Below are 15861 nucleotides of genomic sequence, written 5' to 3'. Positions count from 1 at the left end.
GATGCGGGACTCGATCCCAGGACCCTGAGATCATGACCTGAGCCAAAGGCAGCGGCTTAACCCACTGAGCCACCCAGGCGCCCGTCCCCTTGGCAAGTTTTAAGATCAGTTTTGCATCAGCTCACTGCAGCCAGTGTGGAGAATCAGTTGGGCAGGGCTGGAGGCAGGAAGCTCCAGATTCCTGGGAGGCTGTTGTAGTATTCCAGAAGAGAGGATGGTGGCAACAAGCATCATGGCAGTTGGTGTGGCCAGAGTAGCTGGCTTCTAGAGGTATTTAGGAAGTAGAATCAGTAGGATCTGAGGATAGACTGAGTTTGCAGGCCGACAGGGAGGGGGAGGTCCAGAATAATAGACACTTCAGCAACCTGAACTGGGCAGAATACAGGGCTGATGTCCCCCAACGCTGTTCCAGCCAGGGACCGGGAACTGGGGAGATTTATAGGAATGGGACTCCTGTCTGGGGGTAGTGGTAGAATGCTGAGTGCTGGGGTTTTTTGTTTTGTTTTTTAAGACTTTTGTTTATTTGACAGAGAGAGAGAGATCACAAGTAGGCAGAGAGGCAGGCAGAGAGAGAGAGAGAGAGGGAAGCAGGCTCCCTGCTGAGCAGAGAGCCTGATGCAGGGCTTGATCCCAGGACCCTGAGATCATGACCTGAGCCAAAGGCTGAGGCTTAACCCACTGAGCCACCCAGGTACCCCTGCTGAGTGCTGGTTTTTATCAGTGCAAGATGTGGGGCTCTCCCCTCCACTGAATCAGAATTGGGGGTGGTGGTGCCAGAGATCTGTTACATAGGAAGGCTCACAGAACATGACAGCTGCTTTCTCCTCACCAGGAAAGTTCCTTCACCCCCATCTCTTTCTCGGCCTAGAAACTCAGAGACCCACCTCAGTTGGCGTGGCCCTCTCTGATTCCATCTCCAGGTTAGGAACCAGGTCAAACAAGTTTCTCTTAACAGTGAATTTTTTCCAGAAGTTATCTGACTTTTAGGTAGTTTCATGGCCCAATTCATCATGTGTTGTGTGTAAATTACCAGTTCCTTTCTCCTAAAGGTAACTTTTTCAAGTTAAGCTCTCTCACAATTAGAGTGTCATCCAATGTCAGCACTGAAGGGAACTTAGAAATAATTTTTTTTAATTTTAAGTTTTATTTTAATTCTACTTACTTAACGTATGTGGTAAAATTGGTTACAGATGTAGACTTTAGTGATTCGCCACCTTACATATAAAGCTCAGTGCTCATCGCAAGTGTCTCCTTAATGCCCATCATCTACTTAGCCCATCCCTCACCCAACTCCCTAGAAATAATTTTAACATGAACCCATTTTCCAGATGAGAAAACTGAGTGACATCCCAAAGTTGCATGGCTAGGGACTGAGCTGGGACTGGAACCAGTCTCTTGGCTTCTGGAGCCATACCTTTCCTGGATTTGATACACAAATACCCAAGTTTGGTCTCTCTGCACCCCCTCCCCCTCACATGAGAAGTTACCAGCTTTGTGCTTGGCCTCCCTCAGTTGGTGTGTCTGAGTCTGGGCTCTGGAATTCACCCTTCTGCGCTTCTTCCCATCCGCTACCTTCTGTTCGGCCTCCACGGTTTCTGAGGTACAGCAACCAGACTTGACACAGAATTCCAGATGTTGAACAGATGTCATTGCCAGGTGGGCTTGGGGGGCTCCCAGCTCCCTGGAGGATGGGGAGAGGGGAGGAGGAGTAAGAGCAGCTTTGATGGAGGAGGACCCCAGCCCTAGCCTGGTGGGAGGAGGGTGCTAGGAGCTGGGGTTGGGAAGAAAACCCAAGAGATAATGTTCTGGCCCTGACATGCAGAGAAATAGAATCCTTGTATTCTGGGCTAGGTGGGCTGTTCGTTACTCACTGCTGAGGCTATGCCCTCAGGATTTGAGGGGCTTTCGGGTCACTGAGGTCAGAGAAGCAGAGGCGCAGTAAGCTCTGTTTCAGATGCAGACCTGAGCATGTGAGCTGGTGCAGAGCTAAGACTTCTGGATGGTTCGATAAGAGGCTCATTACCTTGTCATATAGTTTGGAGGACAAAGTTCCAGCAACTAATCAGAGCATACAGGGAGAGAAAGGTGGGCACAAAAGAAAGCTATTTTGAATCATATGAGCCATATGGCAGGAGAACAGGTGAGGTAGTGAGCTTCCTAGTCCTGGTAATGTGGAAGTACAGCGTTTTTTTCAGTGTGAGTTTGCTGTTCTGTCCCTGTGCTTTTTAAGCATTTCGTCAAGTGTCTGCTAGTTGCCAGATAGGCAGTTTCCACATGTATTATTCCCAACACATCCAGCCCTTAAGGGAGTTCCTGTAATTTTTACAGATAAGGAAATTGAGGCTTGGAAAAGTCTCCACGTGTCTACTTACGTGTTCAAAGAATATTTATTGAGCACCTACTGTATACCAGGCACTGTTTCTGGGACTAGAGATTTAGAAAGCTGACTAGGATATGATGCTGAGTTTGTTGCCTGATAGGGGAGAAAAGAAAGTGTAAAACCTCAAGTAATAACTGCAGTGGCCAAGGTGCCCCGGGTCCTATGGGACAGAAAAAGGAGAAGCAACTCAATCAGACCCTGGGATGGCATAGCTACTGTGGGGAGAGGGAGCAGCAGAAACAATATATGGAACAGCAGTGAGCTCTCAGAGAGCTGAAAGTGGTTTGGTCCAGTGGGGACAGAGGCACGCAGGGATCAGGAGGTAGGCAGGAGCTGAGTGTGGCTTTGCTGTCAAGTCCACTGAGGCTGGGCCTCGCAGGAGCACAGATGAAGGGAACTGTACAGCCTTCCCGGTGTCCCAGGCAACTGTCCCAAGCTCTCCTTCCAGCTGTTGGTGGGAGGGGATCAGTGTGTGGTAAGGGAGGTGGCCAAGGTGGGGGGTGGGGGAAGGAGTCTTCCCCTCCCCCACCCACTGGCCCCTTTCCTGAGAGTTTACTGGAAAATGGGACCCTGGCTCACACCAGGCCCCACTAACCCCACGAAACAGCATTGAGCGGGCCCTGGGGCTCAGCCGCAAATCTCCTCTCTGTCTGGGTTCTAATTGGCCTCATAAAATCTAATTTATCCTGTAAGTGGGTAAAATAATCTGTTAGGAAAGATTGAGAGATGGCCTCAAGGCCCCCAAGCATAGAAGCTCTGTGTCTCTGACAAGGTCTCACCAAGGAGCCTGAGGAGAAGGAATTGTCCCCATCGAGGCAGAAAGCTGGTGGGCAGCCAGAGTCCACTGTGTCTCCAGTCCTGGGAGGGACAGCTGAGAACTGCTTGTGGGAAGGGCTTTGGGGGTCAGCCATGGCAGTGGGCCGGGGGTGGCAGGAAAGGGGTGGCCGGGAAGCCACTGGACAAACAAGGTCCACTCCTCAGAGCATCACTTTTACGAAAAGATCTGGTGGTGTAGGAACCACATTTATGTTAAAGGAAACATTGCTATGTAATGGAGAAGAATGCAAAAATGTGCCAAAGGTTTAAAAATCAAAACATTTGGGGCATCAGCAAGGCTCCTACCTACGTTCCCCTCTGCTGCTGGGAGAATTTTGGCAAAAATGAGAATAGTGGAGACTTCTCCTTTTCAGGCTGAGGAAACTGAGGCTGAAAGAGGACAAGTTGCAGGCCCAAGGCCATATAGCAAATGACCCAGGAGGACCCTGACCAAGGCTTGTCCCTCCACCGCCCAAACCCTATTGTCCATCTAGGCAAGAGGAGGGATGGCGAAGGGACCTGCAAAGTGGCTATGTGATAGGAAACATATAAAGCTTCCTGGGAGGGGGGAGTGGACAGGCAGGGGCGGCCTCACAGAGGGCTGGCACTGAAGCTGAGCCTGGGGGGCGGGGGAGGTGGGGCGGGGAGGAGGGCATGTCCTGGGCACAGAAGTTGGGCTGGACACTGAGGCAGAGAGAACCCTCTTTCTTACTCTAGAGCAACTTTCTTGTCAGTGCTGGATTCATCCCCAGAAGATCAAAGGATGGTTTTCCCACACTGTCTCCCAGGGAGAGGAGACCCCCACCCCTTTCTGGTCCTCAGTTTCCCCACTTACGTACAGTGAGGAATCCCCAGCTTCCAGGACATTTCCACCACCAGGGTCCTCTCCGAGGGGGACCCTGGTTCTCTGCACATCTACATCCTTGTTGGTTTCTCTGTGCTACCTTGTTGGGCGCTGGGCTCCTCAGAGGTGGGGAAGCCAGACATCTGCTGATCCATGAATATTCAGGAAGGGAATCGGAGCCTCCTCTGGGCTCCGCAGCCAGCCACCGGCCTCTCTGGCTGCCGTCCTGCCCGCCAGAGCCCGGGCTGCTGACATACCCAGCAGCTGCTCGGGCCCCAACTGTTCACATTGTTTGTTCAGCGCGGCAGGGGATTTTCCAGGCCCCGGACGTGCTGTGGGGGGCGGGGAGGCCGCCGGAGGGCTCAGGGATTCGTGTCATGTGGGGCTTTTCTCCCCTGAAGTGCAAACTGAGTGCTCAGCGGCTGGAACCAGGCAATTGGAAGCCGCTGGGCTGAGAGCCCGGGCTTGCCTCCCCGCTACCCTGTGTTTGAATCTTAGAATCGAGGGCCGCAGAGGTAGAAGGGACTGGTTGTTAGAACAGTAATTAGCATTGGTACAGTTTAAAAAAAAAAAAAAAAAAAAACTTGCATTAAAAAAAAAAAAAAAAGAACAAACAAACAAGCAAAAAACAACCCCAAACCCCAAATACTTGGACAGTCTCTGAAGTGCCTTTAAAGAATGAGCTCCGTCCCACGGTTGATGGCGCTGACATCCATTATCTTGTTTACTCCTCACACACAGGCACACAGGCTTGGTAGTGTCGCCTTCATTTTACAGATGTGGAAACTAAGGCCCAGAGAGGTTAAACAGCTGGTAGGTGGAGCAGCAAGATTGGAAACTAAATCTTCTGTCCCAAGGTCTAGGGCCCTTTCCACCACAACCAACAGCCCCGAGTGACATGAATGCCAGTTTGGTTTCCCCTATCAGAATGGAGACTGGGGGAGGACAAGGCCTGCCTTCTCCCTGCACCCATTAGTGATGCTGAGCCCAGGCAAGCAGTGGGAGGGGCAAGTAGAGCCTTCCCGATGAATTAAGAGAGGCAGAGGCCCAGTTTGGGCCCCCTTGGTCTCTCCATCCTTGGCAAGTAGTGTCAGAGCCTCGCTTCGGCTCTGGCCTCCGTATCTCGGCCAGCTGGGACTTCTCTTTGCCGCTCAGTCTTGTTTCTCTTCAGGAGTGCTGGGAAGAGAGCCTGGGGACAGACAAGGGTTCTAAGTGTGGGCACAGATATGTCCGGGTTTTGACAAGTGTGGCAGAAACTTGGGTGTGCGTGTTCAGGTGTGGAAGGTTGTGTATCTACTGTTTATATGTGAGTCTAGATGGTGTTCTGTAGGTTTGCTCAGGAATAGGTATATCCAGGTGTGACTATTCACTGAATCATCCTAACAGCATAGAATCTCACACATCACCTGATTCGTTTGAGTAAAACTAACGTTCAGAAGAAGTGACTGGCCCAAGGCCACACAGCCGGCCTGTGACAGAGCCAGGTCCAGAACTGAGCGGTTGCCTGATTCCCAACCCCTTTGGCTTTCTGCGTGCCCTCCCAAGGCTGTCTGTCCAGACCTGTCTCATAGTAAGGATGTGCCACTGTACTCACCTCTGTCTTGGGTTCACTCTCAGATGTGCCATTCCGCCTTTAAGCAAAGTGTCAGGTCAGAAGATGAAAAGGGACCTCGGACCATTGAGCTTGTATGGGACAGGAAGGCAGCAGGCCAGCCTTCTAGTCGACACAACTGGGGAAACAACCATTTCTCTGTGAATAATGGCGACTGGGCCTTGTCAACATGTTGGTTAAAATGAGAAGCATTGGCCTTTGTGTGTTTTTGCCTTGACCCTGGAATGACCTTTCCTTCCTCCATTTTCCCCTTACTCTTCCCTTGGTGGCAGGGGATAGCTTTGGAGCTGCAGGCCCTGCTGGGGCCCCTGGAGACAGGTTCTGGCTTGCTGAATGGCCTAGGAGAATCGAGCAGTAGGAAGGAGTGCTCAGCCCTGCCTGCCACCGGGGCACAGTAGGTTGAGTGATCGTGGTCAAGATGATCTGGAAGGTTCCAGGAAAGGAGGACCTTACTGAAAGCCAATTCTGTGCCAGGCCAGGCACTGTCCTGTGCTCTTTTCCTACCCTGCGTCTTACAACAGCCCTGAAAGGAAGGAATTCCTGGGTCCTTTTATTTATTTTTTTTTTTTATTTTTTTTTTTTAAAGATTTTATTTATTTATTTGACAGAGAGAAATCACAAGCAGTCGGAGAGGCAGGCAGAGATAGAGAGAGAAGCGGGCTCCCTGCTGAGCAGAGAGCCCGATGTGGGACTCGATCCCAGGACCCTGAGATCATGACCTGAGCCGAAGGCAGCGGCTTAACCCACTGAGCCACCCAGGCGCCCTCCTGGGTCCTTTTAAACTGAGATACAGTTCACACACACACCACAGTGTACACAACAGTGGTTTTGTGTATGCTCACAAGGTTGTACAACCATCACCATGGTCTAGTTCCAGAACATTCCTATCACTCCAAAAAGAAACCTCATGTCCCTCGCTTCTAATTCTTCCCTCTCCCCAATCCCTGGCAGCCATTAACCTACTTTCTGTCTCTGTGGAGTTGCGTCTTCTGGACATTTCATAGGAATGAGATCATAGAATATGTATCATTTTGTGACTGGCTTCTTTCACTTAGTGTAAAGTTTTTTAAAGTTCTTCCATGAAGCAAGTATCAGTACTTCATTTCTTTTGATGGCTGAGTGAGATATTTATCCATTCACCAGGTGATGAGCCCTTGGGTTGTTTCTCGTTTTTGACTGTTACGAGGAAAGTTGCGAGGCACTGTGCTTTTTGGTGGATGAGGAAACTGGGAAGGTGAGCTCAGAGAAGAGTGGCAGACTGCCCAAGAGTACAGTGGGGAGGGGCAGAGCCGGGATCCAGACTCAGGTCTCTCCATGAGACCTGTTATTCTTTGAGTTGCCCCAGCCCCTGGGTGGGTGACTCAGGCTCTAGAGACTGGGGGAGGTGGGAGGACACATGCTGATGGCCCTGGGACCTGCCCTCTCTGTGCAGGGGAGCTGCTGTGGCCCCAGGAGACGACCGTGGAGCTGAGCTGTGGTGCGGGGCCACTGGAAGTGATCCTGGGCCCAGGGCAAACTGCAGTGCTGGCCTGTAGTCTGGGGGCTGCCGGACCCCCCACCAGCACCACATGGAGCAAGGACGGAGGCGCCCTGCCGGAGCACGACCACCTGCGCCTGCTGCCCAATGGCTCTCTGTGGCTGTCCCAGCCGCCCGCACCCGACGGCAGTGACAAGGCAGCCCCCAGCGTCTCAGAGGTCATTGAGGGCAGCTACTCTTGCCTGGCCCACGGCCCCCTGGGAGTGGTGGCCAGCCAGGCTGCAGTAGTCAAGCTCGCCAGTAAGTGCCTGCCTCGGGGGCCGAGCTGAGACCCAGGAGGCCTGGGGTGTGGGAAGTGGGATCCCCATTAAGTCATTGCACACAGGCCTGTCCCTTGAGCCCACTCCCCTTCCCGTGCCTCTCATCCTGCTCAGCAGGCCCCTTCCTGGTATGGCTACCTTCTTCCCACCTCTCCTCTTCGTGTTTCTCCCCCGGGAAGCCTGCCATAAAGGCTTGTTAGAGTGTGGGGCACAGGAGCAGACCCCCTCGGTGGTTCTCAAGAGGCACAGATGACCATGAAATCATTTTAGGCCAGGAGAAATGTCCGTCTTACTGTGGTCTGAATCATGGTGACGTTAGGCGTGGGGCGCTGCAATTCATTCTGACCCAGCGTCTGACCAGTAATCACCGCTTCTTATCCCCCTGCTGCCTTTTCAATTGTCTCTGTTGGCTGGAATTTGCCCTGCTTGTGTTTCTGTCCCCCGACTGCCCGTGTTTCTGCGTGTGCGTGCATGCACCGTGTGCGTGTGTGTATGTGTGTCTCACTGTGTGCGCCCCCCCCCCCTTTCCCGTGCTCCTCTGTCCCTGCCTGTGTCTCGCCACCCTTGCCCCCAGCACTCGCAGGCTTCTCTCTGCACCCGGAGTCTCAGGTGGTGGAGGAGAATGGGACTGCTCGGTTTGAGTGCCACATTGAAGGGCTGCCAGCTCCCGTCATCACCTGGGAGAAGGACCAGGTCCCAGTGCCGGAGGAGCCTCGGTGAGTATCCTGTGGGGGAGTGGGGAGAGGGTCCCAGTAGGCTGGCCAGAGAGAGCCCCGTCATGTGCTCAGGAACCAGGATTCTTAGAGCCACAGTAGCTCCATTTGCCCGAACTGACTTAGGAGCCAACTGTGGCCTGGCTCTTCCCTCACTAAGGCCCCAAAGAGAAGCTGGGCAAGCAGTTTTGTTCCCTGCAAAGAATGCCACCCACGAAGCTATGGAGCTCAAATAGAGAGCAGTGGTAGGGTCCTTCAGAGCTTATCTGCCTTACTGAAGAGGAGACTGAGGGCCAGAGAGAAGCTCTGTATTGTCCAAGGCCACAGGTGAGTCAGTGGCAGGAAGTTTGTTGTTCCTTCAGAACAGAGCATGGAGGCTGCTGGGAGGCTTTCTGTCTGCAGGGTTCCTCCGGCAGCTCTACCCTGGAGGCAGAACCTCTCTTGTCTCTCGATGCCAACCCGTGGGGTACAGCATCTGATACAGGGTTACGGAGGTCCTTCCTGTTTTACCCTCCTCCCTCTCCATAAAACAGTGGGTAGGTGCAGTGATCCCAGGGAAGAGTTTCTGGGGTCAAAGAGCAGCAGAAGCTAGACCCAGGACTTGACCCTTACTGTGGCCTCCTGGGAAGGCCCAGATGTACCTGCAGCACAAGTAGAAAGCAAGAGGCTTGTTTGCTTTTGTGGACTCGGAGCTGGTCTCACCACGCAGTTGTCACCCCTTGGATTCTTACATCTTTGGAGATGTGGCTCCAAGGCCTTTGCCAGCCCCCCGTCCCCCGAACCCTCTCCCCGGCCCAGTCCTCTGCCTCCATCTCTCGAGCTGTAGCTCCCAGCTCACCCGCTCTCGTCCTCTCCTGGTGCAGGTAGGGCTCCACGGGCTCAGAAACACTGGTTTGCAGGTCTCCCTGCCCTCAGACCAATCTGTCTTGAGTGTGTTGATCTGTCCCAGCTCCTCTTGATGAAGTTCTAGGATCTAGGTGAGGTTTGGTGGGCTGAGGCCCGGAGCTGATGACCAAGAAAGAATTCTTGAGACATCTTTGGTGCAAAATGGTGGTCTATTAAAGCATGGGGACAGGACCCATGGGCAGGAAGAGGTGCTGCTCCGGGTTGTGAGGGATGGCAGGTTATATACCTTGCCGTTGGGGGGGTGGTGAAGGGATGGGAGATTCTTGGTGGGGTGTTATGATCCGGCTATCATTTACATTCCCTTCTACCTCAGCCTCCTTCAGTTTATGGTGGGGAGGGAGACATTAGGGCTTCAGGAACTGAGAGTTATTTGCCTCTGGAAATTTGTGCTATTGATAAGGTAACCTCCCTGTTTGTAGATCTCTAGGACATCTATAGAGCAAGGGAGATTCCTGTTCTGCAGATTGTGATCCCTGCAAGTTAACTATTTATCGTTTTATGGCAGTCAGGGGTGCCTGAGGAATGCTACACATATTACGGAGGGGAGCAGGTGGGGAGGGGGTGCAAGGCGCCAGCTTTTGCTCTGTCTTCAGCCAGCCTCCTGCTCCCTCATCACTCTGACTTGTGCCCACATCTAGGTAGGGGGGAAGGTGTAGGGAAAAATTCTGGGTAGATAAGCTACAGGGCACATCCCTGCAACAGTTGTGAGGGAGGAAGCAGGTCAAGCTGCTGATTTGGATGATTGCTTGGCCTGTTGCCCCTCGCAGAGGCTCTCTCACTCAGCTTCATTCCCCCCCATCTATAAAATTAAAAGAAAAGAAAAAAAAATGAAAGGGTTGCATTAGATCACTGTTCTTTGGAAAACATTAGTCACTAAAGGTTCTTCTCGAGAAAAAGTATTCTGTGGTCAAATAACATAGGGAAAAACGCCTATAAAATCCCCTTCTTGGTGTTGACAAGGCTCTGAGAAGTCCTGTATGGAAAGCCTGTTAAACTTGTTGAAGCAAGCACTTCCTAGATTCATCTGCCCCACAGCCCCTTTTGCCACAACCCCGTTAACATCCCATGAATGAGCATTCTAGGGAGCGACCTTGGAAGTGCTGACCCAGCCTTTCTGGCGCTGACATTTTAACTTCTGTGCCTTGCAAATGTGGGCCCCTTGCTGCTGTCTGGGAGTTGCTGAGTGAGAGGGAGAGCCCCCTCCTGGTAGCCCCCAGAGAGAGTAGGAGAGAGCTGAGAAGTTGCTCCCTGTTGAAAGGCATGATAGGCCCCACTTAATGTGAGCTTTTTTTTTTCTCACTTAATCCTTCCTTTCATCCTTCAAGGCAGGTATTTCTTAATTTCCATATTTTCTTCTATTTACTTTTAGTTTATATCCTGGAAGATGCCTTTTTCACATTCACGTAAGCAAAACAGAAGAAACAGTCATCATCCACAGAAAGTCTCTGTTAGTTTTCATGTCTGTCCTCTGGAATTTTCCCCTGTATGTTTATAAATACCCTCTTTTAAAATTTGGATTATGTTGTACACAGAGGGTTTTTTTGTTTGTTTGTTTTTTGTTTTTTTTTTTTGCTTGTTTGTTTGTTTGTGGCATTCTTTTTTTTTTTTTAAAGATTTTTATTTATTTATCAGAGAGAGAGTGGGGGAGAAAGCGAGCACAGGCAGACAGAATGGCATGCAGAGGGAGAGGGAGAAGCAGGCTCCCTGCTGAGCAAGGAGCCCTATGTGGGACTCGATCCCAGGACGCTGGGATCATGACCTGAGCCGAAGGCAGCTGCTTAACCAACTGAGCCACCCAGGCGTCCCTGTTTGTGGCATTCTTTAAAAAAAGATTTTACTTATTTATTTGACAGAGAGAAAGAGATCCCAAGTAGGCAGAGAGGTAGGCAGGGTGTGGGGGATGGGGGAGAAGCAGGCTCCCTGCTGAGCAGAGAGCCCCATGCAGTGCTTGATCCCAGGACCCTGAGATCATGCCTGAGTTGAAGGCAGAGGCTTAACCCACTGAGCCACCCAGGTGCCCCTGTTACTTGTTTTAAGTAAACTCCCAGTGTGGGGCTCGGACTCATGACTCCTAGATCAAGAGTCACCTGCTCTACCGACTGAGCCAGCCAGGTGCCCCTGTATGGGTTCTTTTTTTGCTCCATCACCTTTTTTCTAAAACATAAATGGGATTATAAAGCAACTTCTACTTTTTTTTTTTTTTTTCACTTCACATGTCATGAACCTCCTTCCAGGTCTATATACATAGTTACGGCAGATACGATTATCTGGATTGTTAAGTGAGAGACCCGGGGATCAGAGACAGAAGTAACTTGACCCAGGTCACACAGCTAGGAAACAGAGTGTGGGATGCCAGAGGCCTGGCACGAATGACACACAAATCTCTTGTGATTCGGTGGTTGGGGTAGGGAAGCTGCAGGGTCTGGAGAAGTTGATGCTACAGATGGGCTCAGAGGTCCACCAACTGTGGCTCTGTGTGGACACGTTACTTCCCCCAAAGTTTCCCAGCAAACAGTAGGGCTCTGTTATCTCCCTACATCTAGTTCAGGCTTCATTCTACGAAGCCACAGGCCTCTCCCAGAAGTCTGGAGCTGCCAGTTCCTGGGCTCTGAGAGTGCTGGCCCCCAAGTCCTCTGAAAAGTGATCCTTGGCTATAAATAAGCCAGGCTCACATGTCCCAGTACATTGTGTAGGGGAAATAAAAAAATGTCTTAAACAGCAACTTGATTATGCCCAAGGTATGTATTTTTACACAGGCCCAGATATAGGACATGTACAAATACGCTATTCATAAACTCAACCCAGTGGTTTGGAGACCGTGTGCCTTCTTGGGGACCGTGCGCACGTGCAGTTAATAAACACACCGTCAAGGTATGGGTGTGTATTTTCAGAACTGATGGTGAGGACTAGAGCCCAAGGCAATTCCCTGCTGCTTACACTAATGTCTAATGATAGGGGATAATTTTCCTTCCATGGGAACCAGTAATCAATGAGCACAATGTTTCCCACATCCCAGGCACTCACAAACCCCCTTTATAATTTTGGCCATTCCTGGGCCATTTATTCAATCACCTACTTAATACATTTCTTTAACTCAGCTCTCTTCCGTAACTTTAACACATGCTGAAAAGGAACATTATCTCACTGCAGTAAAATGGAAAACCAGCAACGCTTACCATAAATACAAGGTGGCCATAAAAATAAATACATAACCGCTGGGATAAAAAATGTTTGCCTAGATCCACTTGCAATCATTTTTGTCATCACCATTCACTCACACTTTAAAAATGTGGCACCAATGGACCTCAGTCTGCAGGCTCCCTAATGTAGTCTTCTGCCCTACACATCTCCCAGGGCCCAGGGTGTCTGTCAACCTCGTCTGACCCTTGGCCAGTGGCCCTTTTCCCTGGGTGGATCTATGAAGGGCTCAGGGTGGGAGCGCCTTGGCCCTTCTGAAATTCAAAGCAGCTGTGAACTTTCTACTGTGTACTTTTTTTTTTTTTTTTTTTTTTTAAGTAATCTCTACACCCAAGTTGGGGCTCAAACTCATGGCCCCAAGATCAAGTCTCATGCTCTACCAACTGAACCAGCCAGGTGCCCCTTTGCTGTGTTCTTTAATCCCTGGTTCCAAGTGGCCTTTTGGGGTTGGGGCTCAGACATAGGCTTGGAAAGAGAATGATCCTTTCCTTTTGGACAGAGGTTGCTTTTCATTCTATAAGTAGCTATTTTGTTTTATTTGCAATCTGAATTATTATTTTTTTTAAAGATTTTATTTATTTATTTGACAGACAGAGATCACAAGTAGGCAGAGAGGCAGGCAGAGAGAGAGGAGGAAGCAGGCTCACCGCTGAGCAGAGAGCCTGATGTGGGGCTCGATCCCAGGACCCTGGGATCATGACCTGAGCCGAAGACAGAGGCTTAACCCACTGAGCCACCCAGGCACCCCTGAATTATTTTTAAAGTAATAAAACATACCATTTTAATGGGAAAAAGTCACCTACCAACTGGACATAGATGGTTGTTACTCTTAGGATTGTTCCCTCCTCCCAGTCTTTTAAACGTGTACAGTTTATATCATTTAAACATGTGTTTAGAATCTGGGATTCATAGATAGTGTTTCTGTCCATTATCTATTGTGAACTCACAACACAGTAGGGCTGGGGTTGTGAAGTAGGCAGGACAGGACTATTTAGCCCATTTTTCAGATGAGAAACTGAGGCCCAGACATGTGATGTCGCTTGGTACAATCACATCTGCTGGAACCAGCTCTCTCCACTATGTCACAGCTGTTTCTGTGTTAAGAGCCCGGATTCCCACAATAAAGGGTTTAAGGTCATGCTTTTATTCAATTTCAATTTTTTAAATTTATTTTTTAAAGAGATTGTATTTATTCAATTTCAGTTTTTCAGGTTTTCTATTTCTAACCTAATAAATATTCAAAACAATTTTTAAACACAACAAATAAGCATTCCCAGTAATCACACTGCCAGAGGAAACCTCCCTGAATGATGTAAGCTCTACCACCCTTGACTTTTTCTGAGCATATCCTAACATATCATTTATCAGGTTCCCAAACATAGAACTGCTTCATAAACACTGTTTGGTGACTTTTTTCCCCCACTCACCAATATATCTTGGACATCTTTCCATGGACAGGGCTCCTAAAAACACGTTTTAACAAAACAGAAAAGATTTTAAATGAACACTAAAAGTGATTCCATTGCCCTCTTAGAGGGTTAGAAAGTGGGTTGGAAAGTTAGAGGGTTGGAAAGTGGCTCAGGTTAGAAAGGTGTGGAGCCCTTGCTTAGGAGACAGTGCAATGCAGGCAAGGCTGTGTCTGTGCAGAGGACACTGGGATGGTGGTAAGCAGAGCAGACCAACTTCTGTTGGCTGCAGTGATTGTACCATATCTGAGAAAGATACCCCTTTTTTCCCCCTTCTTTCCTCCCTCCCTCCTTTCCCACACATAATAAGGAAATGTTCCTTGTCAGAGAAGTATTAGCTTTTGGGTACCTGGAGCACAATTTCCATGGAAAGCCTGGGAAACTTTGGGGTTGCTCTGGTGGAAAACCTGCAGGCAAGGTCAGCTACGTAGCCTGAAACAGGGTCTTGGAGGCGGGATTTATTAGGTGGAGGAGACCTGGATGGAGGTGGAGGTCTTATTTCCCAGATGGGTTCTACTTGTCCTTCCCCACTTGTCCTTTTCCATCAAATTTTCCTGGGCCAGGATCTTACCTCCCACCACCCTTTGCCTCCATGTCTCCTCTCCCCTGCTGGCCCCAGCACTGATGTGGGCAGCTGCTGGAGTTGAAGGTGAGACCCTGGGAGAGAGCTGAGTTTGCCTCTGGCATGAGGGAGGGAGTGAAGCAGGCTTATGTGCATTCTCTAAGTCTTTGGGCCACAGCAGGTTTCCAGGCCTGTGGCCAGAATTTTCTCCCAACGCCCTTGAGCTAGTTCTCCTTGGCTGCATTTAAATGGTTTCGTACCCATTTCCCCATGAACTAAGGGACCTTCATCAAGCACACTGCTGCCTCATTCCCTCTCCAACCTTAACCTAGCCTATATCCAGGGACCAGCATCATTTGCTTTGTTGAGAAACTGGGGCTCTCAGCCAGAAGCTAGCCCTGCAAGGATAGAGGTGGAGGATTCAGGAAGACCACCCCCGACACACACAGTTGGTCCAGAACCTGTTCTGCTTATCACCACCCCAGTGTCCTCTGCACGGACACAGCCTTGCCTGCATTGCACTGTCTCCTAAGCAAGGGCTCCATACCTTTCTAACCTGAGCCACTTTCCAACCCTCTAACCAAGAGGGTAGAGAATACCACCTTTATCCATCCTACCCCTCCAAAGCAGTGTGTGTGTTGCGTGCGGCTTCCTAGGGACCCTTCCTCAGGCATCCTTAGCCATCTGATGGCTGCTGAGACAGGCAGGTGAAAAGAACAAGGGATTTGGTCCTGGAAGACCTGGGTTCAAGTTTTAATCCGGCTCCACCTGTGAGTCCCTGGGGAAATAATGCCCTTGTGCTTCTGAGCCTTCTTCTTGTCATCAGTAAAATGGAGGTTGCGATGCCCTCTGTCTCTTTAGATTGTTTTGAGGGTCAGATGATATTGCCTGAACAAAAGGGATTTTTATCAGGGAGGGAGGAGTTAATATAGGCAGGGTGTAAACAAATTCACACCATATAGAAGGCTGTATAATTAAAAGTAAGTCTCCCACTGCCTGCCCTACCCCCATCCCAGGTCCCCTCCCCAGAGACAACCGCCCTCAACGGAGACTTCGGCGCAAGCATGTAAGCGTGCATAACCTCACACACCATTCCGCACCAAAAACACTTTAGAGATCATCCCGTTAGAGCACACATGCAGCTGCCTCCTTTTTAACAGCTGTCTTGCATTCCGTTGTGCGAATGTACCCAAACCGATTTAGCTAGCTCCCCCCCTACAGATGGCCCCTTGGATTGTTTCCAGTCTTCTGCTATTGTCCTCGCAGCACTGGAGTGAATATCATTAAACAGGTTTTTGTGTACATGTCTGAGAATATCTGTAGGATAGTCCTTGAAGTGGGGTTCCTGGGTCAAAGGGCACATGCAGGGTTGATTTTAATATATTACCAACTTGCCCTTGAAGGAGGGTGTATCAATGGGCATGGCCACCAAGACTAAAGTACCTTCCCCCCATTCCTTCATCCACACTATGTGTTATTAAACCTTCTGATCTTTGCCAATCTGGAAGGTGCAAATGGTATCTCACAGCTTTAATTTGCAGGTTTTATTATGAATGAGGCTTGAAAG

General features: G+C 50.0%; 1 protein-coding gene across 1 annotated transcript in view; it reads left to right on the top strand.

The window, feature by feature from the left end:
• Nucleotides 1–15861, top strand: part of IGDCC4 (immunoglobulin superfamily DCC subclass member 4) — a 44352-nt gene that overhangs the window by 6467 nt on the left and 22024 nt on the right. Inside the window, exons 3-4 of the mRNA XM_059372073.1 lie at nucleotides 7018–7429; nucleotides 8024–8165. Of these exons, the coding sequence (XP_059228056.1) occupies nucleotides 7018–7429; nucleotides 8024–8165 (554 nt within the window). The remainder of the gene's footprint in view (nucleotides 1–7017; nucleotides 7430–8023; nucleotides 8166–15861) is intronic.

The sequence above is a fragment of the Mustela nigripes genome, chromosome 13, assembly GCF_022355385.1.
Source record: "Mustela nigripes isolate SB6536 chromosome 13, MUSNIG.SB6536, whole genome shotgun sequence".
NCBI classification, from domain to species: domain Eukaryota; kingdom Metazoa; phylum Chordata; class Mammalia; order Carnivora; family Mustelidae; genus Mustela; species Mustela nigripes.
Note: the sequence above shows the minus strand (reverse complement) of the source record. Positions and strands in the feature narration are given on the sequence as shown.